General features: G+C 43.0%; 1 protein-coding gene across 3 annotated transcripts; it reads right to left on the bottom strand.

Annotated features, from left to right (window-relative positions):
* Positions 1-2,315: 2,315 nt before the first annotated feature.
* Positions 2,316-5,703, bottom strand: LOC123520320. 3 transcript variants are annotated; one of them, XM_045282528.1, is made up of 4 exons: positions 4,850-5,291; positions 3,261-3,472; positions 2,475-2,881; positions 2,316-2,408 (listed from the first exon to the last, which is right to left on the bottom strand). In XM_045282528.1, the coding sequence occupies exons 2-4, from the start codon at positions 3,445-3,447 to the stop codon at positions 2,367-2,369; spliced, it is 636 nt and encodes a 211-aa protein (XP_045138463.1). In that variant the 5' UTR covers positions 3,448-3,472; positions 4,850-5,291; the 3' UTR covers positions 2,316-2,366. The 3 variants fall into 3 exon arrangements, with proteins under 3 accessions (XP_045138463.1, XP_045138461.1, XP_045138462.1); XM_045282526.1 differs by lacking the exon at positions 4,850-5,291 and adding an exon at positions 5,559-5,703 and having other exon boundaries at positions 2,316-2,881; XM_045282527.1 differs by having other exon boundaries at positions 2,316-2,881; positions 4,850-5,292.
* Positions 5,704-10,012: the final 4,309 nt, after the last annotated feature.

Raw genomic sequence — 10,012 nt, 5'->3', positions numbered from 1 at the left:
TGCTTCATCCCCTCCCACCCTCTACTTTTCCCTGCATTCTCTCGTGGTTATGAACTTATAAGGCAAATAAAACATGTTATATATATATATATATATATATATATATATATATATATATATATATATATATATATATATATATATATATATATATATATATATATATATATATATATATATATATATATATATATATATATATATATATATATATATATATATATATATATATATATATATATATATATATATATATATATATATATATATATATATATATATATATATATATATATATATATATATATATATATATATATATATATATATATATATATATATATATATATATATATATATGCGTTTTCTGCCCGCCTCCTCCTGGGCCACACCATACTCCTTACTTGCATCGCATACGTCGACTGTCTCGTGACCACTTCTGCCCTTGGTGTAGGATTACCCCTTAGGCCATGGAACATTTCCTGCTTCATTGCCCAAGCCTCCTCTCTCAACATACTACATACGCTCCCGGCTCTCCGCCCTGGCCATCACGACACTCAACCTGCCCTCCCTCCTGGAAACCTGCTGTCCTTCGCCTTACTTGTGCCTTCTTGAGGAAGACCGGCCAGCTACCACATCTGTGATACCCACACAGGACTACCCCAGGGCTCATAAGGATTCAAAAGAGGCCACGAAAATCTATGGATCCTTATGAGCCCTGGGGTAGTCCTGTGTGGTATCACAGGCGTGGTAGATGGCCGGTCTTCCTCAAGAAGGCACAAGTCAGGCGAAGGACAGCAGCCAGGTTACCAGGAGGGGTGGACACCTGAGGCCGCCAGGAGGGAGGGCAGGTTGAGTGTTGTGATGGCCAGGGTGGAGAGCCAGGAGCGTAATGCAGTATGTTGAGAGAGGAGGCGTGGGCAATGAAGCAGGAAATGTTCCATGGTCTCAGGGGTAGTACTACACCAAGGGCAGAAGTGGTCACGAGACCGACGTAGGCGATGCAGGTGAGCACTGAGCGTGGTGTGGCCCAGGCGGAGGTGGGCAACGGTTGATGTGCCTTGTGTAAGTTGTGTTCCTTCCCGTGACTGACTGACTGTTTGTCAGTGTTTGAATCTTGTAACGGCGCTCATCCTCCCCCGCTGATGGACCCCCTTCCATCACCCCTTAACTAACTGCGACCGGCGCGCCATCTGTTGGAAACGAGGTTTCCTAATCAATTCCTCCAGCCCGCCCATTGAACCCGTATATCCTCCCTAGAATCCTTGTCTTGGTCAACGTAATTCCGCCTTCCTTGCCCAGCCTTCTGTACTACTGTATCTGCTGCTTCAACTTTTCAAGTGACATGCTTATTCCTTTATCACTGTAGACAATACTTTGAATAATCTCAAAAAAAAAAAAAAAAAAAAAAAAGACGAGAAGCCTTTTGGTGGATTTTATGAAAATAACCTATACTACGTTAGTCTACCTATAAGCTACTTGGCCTATTAACTTCCAGACGATGACCATTTACCTTTTTTTTTTTTATTGTTATTATTCATGATCTACGATATAGCTCACCAGCCCCTTCTCAACCTGCAACAGGGTATACGTAGTCACGTACTCCCGGCCACGGTCAGGGATACAATACATGTTTTATTATTATTATTATTATTAGTTTGTTCTATCTAATCCATTTATTTTTCTATTTGTGTGTGGGGGAGGTCAATTTTTCATACTTTCTGGACATATCCCTAGTAGAGTGAGATAATTTCTCTATATCATGTATAAACTAGTAGAGACGATGCCAGCTCCTTGCAAGTACGCGTTCCTAACACTTGAAAATATAATAGTATGGAGAAACCAAGGAGAAACTCGATCCATCCATCTGATATCACTCAAGGGATATGTCCAAAAAACATGAAATATGGACTCATCACCTCCATACACAAGGGTACGTAGCAGTGGGGATGACGTAATGAAGAACTTAAAGATCACCACAGCTCGCTGACATCCTTTGTCAAAATGATATTTGATAAAAAAAAAAAAAAAAAAAAAATCATCAAAAATAATGTGGTGGACTTTTATGACAAGTAAGGACTGTTTAACAGCGATACGTCATTATCTTCCAGCCACTTCCTCCTCCCCCTCCCAACTCCTCCTCATTAACATAATTCAATAAAACATGTTATCACTGATTTTATAATCACTATCATAAACATTGCTGCATACTATATATTGTTCATATTTGTTATACTGGGGTACAATAACAATCATATTATGAAGGTGAACACAAGTACAGTGATCATGAGGAATATAAGGAAATAAAATAAGAATTCCAAATCACAGTTTCTTTATGAATTAAAAAAGAAAGTCCAGTTCCTGTTTTAGTAATCCTCGTCTTTCAGAAGCAAGGGGACTGAATTAACCTTCTTGTTTGGAAGCAAGGAGGTTGAATTAACCTTCTTGTTCAGATGCAAGGAGGTTGAATTAACCTTCTTGTTTGGAAGCAAGGAGGTTGAATTAACCTTCTTGTTCAGATGCAAGGAGGTTGAATTAACCTTCTTGTTTGGAAGCAAGGAGGTTGAATTAACCTTCTTGTTTGGAAGCAAGGAGGTTGAATTAACCTTCTTGTTCGGAAGCAAGGAGGTTGAATTGACCTTCTTGTTCGGAAGCAAGAAGGTTGAATTAACCTTCTTGTTCGGAATCAAGACGGTTGAATTAACCTTCTTGTTCGGAAACAAGGGGATTAGACTGTCAATCTCCTTGTTCGGAAGGCGAATGTCAATATTTCCAAGATTCCATGAGGCTCCAGCACCGTACTTCGAAATCTTGCAGCCAAAGATTGGCCGGCATTTTCCATCAGGGCCCATCATGTGACACGGTGGGCAGGTCGGGCAAACTGTAAGGGAGCGATCCGTAGAGAGAGAGAGAGAGAGAGAGAGAGAGAGAGAGAGAGAGAGAGAGAGAGAGAGAGAGAGAGAGAGAGAGAGAGAGAGTAATCGAAGTAACTGAATACCTAACCTCATTTTTATTTATTTATCTATTTATTATTTTTTTTCTATGCAGGAGAGGAAATTTAAACCGAGCAAGGGCAACAAAAACAATTAAACCAAAAGGGCCACTGAGATGCCAGCTCTCGAATAGGGTCAAGAGAGTTAACCAAAAAATTAGAAAAAATTATTAGTGTCTTAAAACCTCCCTCTTCATTGAGTGCAGGCCATAAGGAAATGCAGAAGCAAGCAAAGGCCCAGAGTTCCAAAGTTATCACGCCAACTTACGGATGCACCGAACGGCGGGGTCTAAATTCTCGTGTGGAACGCCGACATTTATTGGAGGTCCCTGTCCCTTGGTTCCATAGGATGGGAACTTCCAGGGAATCGCAGCAGCCTTCGCCACATCAACCTGTACCACCACCATCACCACAACGGCCAACAGCAACCAGCCTTTCAAGACCATTACTGCCATTCTTAACTTCTGACCAATGCGAGATCTTTGAACAAAAAATGAAGAAAAGAATTATGCCACAAACAAACACACACACGCTCTCTCTCTCTCTCTCTCTCTCTATTCAATCAAGTGTGTATGTAATTCACTGTTTGATCTGCTGCAGTCTCTGACGAGACAGCCAGACGTTACCCTACGGAACGAGATCAGAGCTCATCGTTTCCGATCTTCGGATAGGCCTGAGACCAGGCACACACCACACACCGGGACAACAAGGTCACAACTCCTCGATTTACGTCCCGTACCTACTCACTGCTAGGTGAACAGGGACTACACGTCAAAGGAGACACACCCAAATATCTCCACCCGGCCGGGGAATCGAACCCCGGTCATCTGGCTTGTGAAGCCAGCGCTCTAACCACTGAGCTACCGGGCCGGTATGTGTGTGTGCCTGTGTGTGTGTGCTGGGAGGGTAGGAGTGAGAGAAAAGCTATATTCTTCCTGTACTTAGCAATCTGACAAATAAACAAATAGAAAGGGTGTAATTGACAAATTGAGAGATTGACAAGAATCGTCCTCTGATTGAAAGAATTTTCTATCTTTTTTAACAAGACTGATAGTTCAGCCAGACATCCGCTGTGGAAAATCCCTCCAGTTCATTCTGCCTCTGATTGTGCTTCATTAACTCGCCCTCTCTCCACTGTTCGTTCTCGCTTTGTGTATTGACGTTGCAAGTGTTCCTCGTCTTGGTACAAGCAAGTTTACAAGTGGGCTGTAAAATGGAGCTACGGACTCATAATAATATATTTTTCTTACCCTGTTTTCAATGACACTTCACACAATCTTAATTACTCTTTGGAATATCAATAACTTTAGTAGCTGTTCTATAGCTTTGCATTCTGAAAAGCGCCTTGGGAATTTTCATAAGAACTATTTGTATGGAGATGCTAATCATTATGTGCGTTTTCCCTCATATGACACTGAATTCCTACAAAAGTATATCTACAAATTTACAAATTAAAATAAAATAAAATGTAGAGTCTAATCTCAAAGGTACCCTACTGGATGAAATAAGACTCCGAAACGTTTAGAAATAATGTTCCAGTCTCTGAAGTGTTTGCTTGTCTCTAGTTATTTTTAACAAACTTCACAGGTTCTAATCATCATATAAGCAAGTTTCGCTCCGCTACTCACAAACAGCAAATTATAATGAACGAATTTCTGAATAACTAATTTACGATAGCTATTCATAAAGTGTGTTGTTTGGTAATGTAGGATACAGTGGTAGGTTCTTATCACATCATTATCACTACATCTCACTCCCACTCTCTTTCCTCCCCCGTTGTTCTTAAAGTTCCCCAAAACCACTTAATTCCTCATCACTTACAATCACAACACTTCACTAATGCTCAAATCGACTTACCTGTGACTGTTGCAGGAGGAAGTATGTGTAAGCACAACTGCTACAGGTGTCTCGTAATTTCATAGATAAGACAGTGTAATTTCTGATAAGAAGGTTCCCGTAAGAAGTGCAGCTCACATAATGTAGTTATCATTACTGATAAGTCACCTTCACAATTTGATAACAGACTCGTGTGAAAATACCTTATGCAGCCTTGTAAAACATGACGAAACTAAATATTCAGTTGTTACTCGTCAGCCGGAAGATTTATGAAACTCGTGGTATCTACATGATTGCCTCTCATAACAGGGCCGTTTCTAGCTTTGTGAGGGCAAGATGATGTTTGGGGGGGCCCTAGATTTCAATTTTTCGTTGGAGCCCTGGGTGACTTAGGAAATTTTAATTTTCCAAGCTACCCAGGGGGCCCTGGTGGCTTGGGGGCCCTAGGCAATCGCCTTGTCCGCCTATAGCTAGAAACGGCCCTGTCTCATAACAATGAAAGAAACTGAATGTGTCATCTGCTGGTAGGAAACGAGAAAATGTCATACGACGGATGTATACAGTACTACCATTCAAAAAACATTGCTTGAAATACTTTGCTGCAGATGCTCCTAGTGTCTTACTTTCCATTACTATATCATTACCTGAATACACGACCCTTTCCTGATACAACAAACTAGTAGCTGCTTTACTCATATAAGCAGAATGGAGTATAATTCTTGATCATTACCTTAACAACAGCTGAAGGTCACGTTGTCCGACACAACACCGCCTGATCCTGCTCCGGAGACACGACTGAAGACTTTTATTACATTATCCTGTTTTTAACACATCCTTGCTAGCTACAGGATGGTAGAAATTAATAAATACTATGTCGTACGTGTGTGTGTGTGTGTGTGTAGATAGATACTCTATTGTCTTATTGCATATACATACAACCTAACCTAACCTGTGTGTGTGTGTGTGCTTCTGTAACAGCAGGATGTCGCAGTTTATCAGGATGTCGCACTTCCTTGTCCTTATCAAGAATGCGCGGTGTGATGTACGTAATATGAGAACAACACACACACACACCGCGTAGTGTAGTGGTTAGCACGCTCGACTCACAATCGAGAGAGCCGGGTTCGAGTCCCGGGAAGCGGCGAGGCAAATGGGCAAGCCTCTTAATGTGTAGCCCCTGTTCACCTAGCAGTAAATAGGTACGGGATGTAACTCGAGGGGTTGTGGCCTCGCTTTGCCGGTGTGTGAGTGTGTTGTGGTCTCAGTCCTACCCGAAGATCGGTCTATGATCTCTGAGCTCATAGACCTTCTGGCTGACCAACAGGCGACCGAGGTGAATTACACACACACACACACACCGCGTAGTGTAGTGGTTAGCAAGCTCGGCTCACAATCGAGTGGGCCCGGATTCGAGTCCCGGGGGCGGTGAGGCAAATGGGCAAGCCTCTTAATGTGTAGCGACTGTTCACCTAGCAGTAAATAAGGTAGTGTGTGTTGTGGTTTCAGTCCTAACCGAAGATCGGTCTATGAGCTCTGAGCTTGCTCCGTAATGGGAAAGACTGGCTGGGTGACCAGCAGACGACCGTGGTGAATTATACACACACACACATGGTCTTGTAGTGGTTAGCTGGATGATTGGCAAGTTTGGTTCACTATCAAAAAGACGGCGTGTGATAGACAAGATGGGCGAGGCCGAGTTCACTTCCTACTGCCCTTTTCACACGTCCATGTACGAAGAAAGTGCGTCATCAGGGAAAATTAAGTCGGGCTGCCGAATTTCTTTCCGTGAGATGAAAGAGCGGTAACACACACACACACACACACCGCGTAGTGTAGTGGTTATCGGGAAAATTAAGTGGGACTGCCGAATTTCCTTCCGTGAGATGAAAGAGCGGTAACACACACACACACACACACACACACCGCGTAGTGTAGTGGTTAGCACACTCGACTTACAATCAAGAGGACCCGGGTTCGAGTCCTTGGAAGCGGCGAGGCAAATGGGCAAGCCTCTTAATGTGTGGCCCCTGTTTACGTAGTAGTAAGTAGGTACGGGATGTAACTCTGGGAATTGTGGCCTCGCTTTCCCAGTGTGTGAAGTGTGTTGTGGTCTCAGTTCTACCCGAAGAACGGTCTATGAGCTCTGAGCTCGCTCCGTAATGGGGAAGACTGGCTGGGTGACTAGCAGGCCACCGTGGTGAAATCACACACACACAAGAAGTCTGTCACATAATAAGTACATACATGTACTCGGACATTATATTCACTCGTGTGATAGCGTGTAGTATAATTTTCGTAAAGGTGAAACAGATGAATAAAAACAAAAAGATAAAATAGAATAAAATAACTAGACCAAAATTTCTTAATGAATTCCAAGCTAGGGTAAAGAAGGAGGAATAACACTTGAATTATACGCTGAAGGTGATGGAATAAGTATGTATACATCACTGGTTCACACACTTTAAATGGATTCATACGTAGGCCATGTGAGAAACGCAAACACGGCGAGCCACAGCATCATGGATTACACTGAAGAGCGATCTTATTCTGTAACAACGAAGAAAATATCTAGAATGTGGAATCATTGTTAAGATTTCAACAGAGATCACGCAAAGATGATTGGCAAGCACAGGGAAGCAAGCACCACCGGCCTCCGTGCAGCATCTCACTGCCGCCTCTGGCAGCTGAACTGCTGCTATACTGTATAGTAGGGGAAGGTGGGGTAAGACGGACCCATAGGGTAAGACGGAACTCACCTTCTAAATCCAAGCATAAAGGGCGAGTTTCACAATTTTACTCTTAGATGTCCTTCACGTCGCCCAACAATGACATCATCATTGCCAGTAGGCACGCTAAGTTTCCCTCACGCTTCACAGGGAAATATTTGTCATTTTATTCAGTGCTGATGTTATACGCACAAGGTAAAACACTGCTTGTTTTATATTTATATATATAGTACTACTATTCTTTTCTATGTAAGAGTAAGCACTGGCCAAGGGTAAGAACATACGCAGAAATAGACTTCAATATTACATCTTACATCATCGACATTATAAGAGAGAGAGAGAGAGAGGAAATGGGAGTGGGGAGATACAATCACAGCTGACCTATAGCCTATCAAATCAGGAGAGTAAACTCTCTCTCTCTCTCTCTCTCTCTCTCTCTCTCTTCTTTGCTTATATTGTTACATTTCTTGATTTGCGTGATCTGCTAAAGGTCACGTTGCTGAGAACCGCTTTGTAGTGTGAGCTTCCTTGATCTTGATCTTGATGCTACAGGCGACTCGGGACCACTCCTGTAGACGACAAAAGAAAGTCACACAGAAAAAAAAAAAAAAAAAAAAAAACAGGGTCCTTTGCTCTAACCGTCCGTACATCTGGCACGCCATACTCTCTCCAGAAACTCCTTCACCGCCTCAATCATTCTTTCATTTGTTTCTCTACTCAGTCCCAGCAGCACCACCATCCACTCCCTCCCTGTCTTTTCCACTCTTTCGTTCCTATTATGCCCTAACTCAGTCAACACCACTTGCATCATCTCATACCTGTCTCTGGTATACTTCACACACTCCAGCATCACATGCTCCACCGTCTCGTCCTCTTCCGAGTCACACATCTGGCACACTTTGCTGCGGGACTCAGACCACCTGTAACTCCTTGCATTCACATTCATACACTGTGCCCTAGCTCTGAAGAGAAGATCACCACCCAGGCTTCCATCATACCACCTCTCATACATCGGGGCCTCTTTCACCTTGTACCATTCCAGAGTAGTCTTTCGTTCCATCCCATTCCTCCATTCATTCAGTCCCTTACTCTTCACATCTCTGTCTATCTCACTCTTCCACTTCCTCGCATCCCATTCTGTTCCCACTCTGCCTCCTCTTGTCACGACCCATTCCAGCTCATTCTGATTCACCCCAGCCATTCTCACTGCCCACCCAACCTGTAGACCATTCCTCTCTGTCATTCTCATACACCTTTTCCTCCATTTGCTTCCACTTTCACTCCACAGATACACCTTCCTTGCTATTCTTGCATCATCCATTCTCTCAAGCCTAATCTTGTACCTAAGTGTCGCTTTTATAAGTCTTTCCTAAAAGAGCTCCATCCCATATCCCCTCTTAAGGCTTCTACTGCCGTGTACCTCGGTGCATTCAGTGCCAGCCTAGCTACTCTACACTGCCCCACTTCTAACTTGTCAATTTCACTCTCGTTCCATGCAATCACATCCATACCATACATTATACTGGGGACAGCCACACTCTTCCACACTTCTCTCAGCACGTCATACTTACTTGCTCTCATCCTTGCCGCGCTTCCTAAACGACTTACCCACCGGTTCACCAAACTTATTTTTCATTCTTTGACTTTTCACACCCATTCGGACTCATCCACATCCCTAAGTACTTGTATTCTTGTGCCTGCTTCAACTCATTCTCTCCCAACCTCCATGCTGCATTACATTCATCCTCCGACCTATTCACAATCATCACCTTACTCTTCTCACTACTAAACCTAACTCCAAAATCTCTTCCATACCCATCAACCACATCCAGCAGACTTTGCAGCTCCTCTGCTGACTCACTCATAACCACTACGTCATCTGCATAAAGAAGCACACCTATCTTATCATTCCCCACACTCACTCCTGCATTCATCCTTCTCATTCTTGCTGCTAACTCCTCTGTGTACAGGCTGAAAAGGGTTGGTGACAAAATACATCCTTGCCTAACTCCTCTCTCACTCCTCACCCAGTCTGTTTCTATATCTCCTAAACTGTACTTAGCTCTGGTATCAACATACATGCTACGCACTATGTTGACTATCTTGGCACTCAACCCAATCTTTTCTAGGACTCTACCTAGCATTTCTCTATTCACCCTATCATAAGCTTTCTCTATATCCAGGAAACCCAAATACAATTTACCTCCATCCCTCTTTTTTCTCAAGCATTTCATTCACCACAAACATGTTATCCTCAGCTCTCCTGTCTGCACGGAAACCATTCTGCTCCTCACCTAATACTCCAGCTCTTTCAATCCACTTACACAATCTGGCATTCAACACCGCACTGAACACTTTGCCTACTGTATTGACTAACGCGATCGGCCTGTAATTTTTCAACTCATTCTTACTCTTGTGTCCGCCCTTATGCAGCAGAGTCACCCTGCACTCATTCCAC

Source organism: Portunus trituberculatus, chromosome 46 (genome assembly GCF_017591435.1).
Source record: "Portunus trituberculatus isolate SZX2019 chromosome 46, ASM1759143v1, whole genome shotgun sequence".
NCBI lineage: Eukaryota > Metazoa > Arthropoda > Malacostraca > Decapoda > Portunidae > Portunus > Portunus trituberculatus.
The sequence above is the reverse complement of the archived record's forward strand: the minus strand, read 5'-3'. Positions and strand labels throughout refer to the sequence as shown.

Coding starts and splice junctions, on each gene's coding strand:
- LOC123520320 (XM_045282526.1), bottom strand. CDS start 3,447: ATGGCAGTAATGGTCTTGAAAGGCTGGTTGCTGTTGGCCGTTGTGGTG. Junction 2,882..3,260: donor CCCCGCCGTTCGGTGCATCC/GTAAGTTGGCGT, acceptor GCTCCCTTACAG/TTTGCCCGACCTGCCCACCG.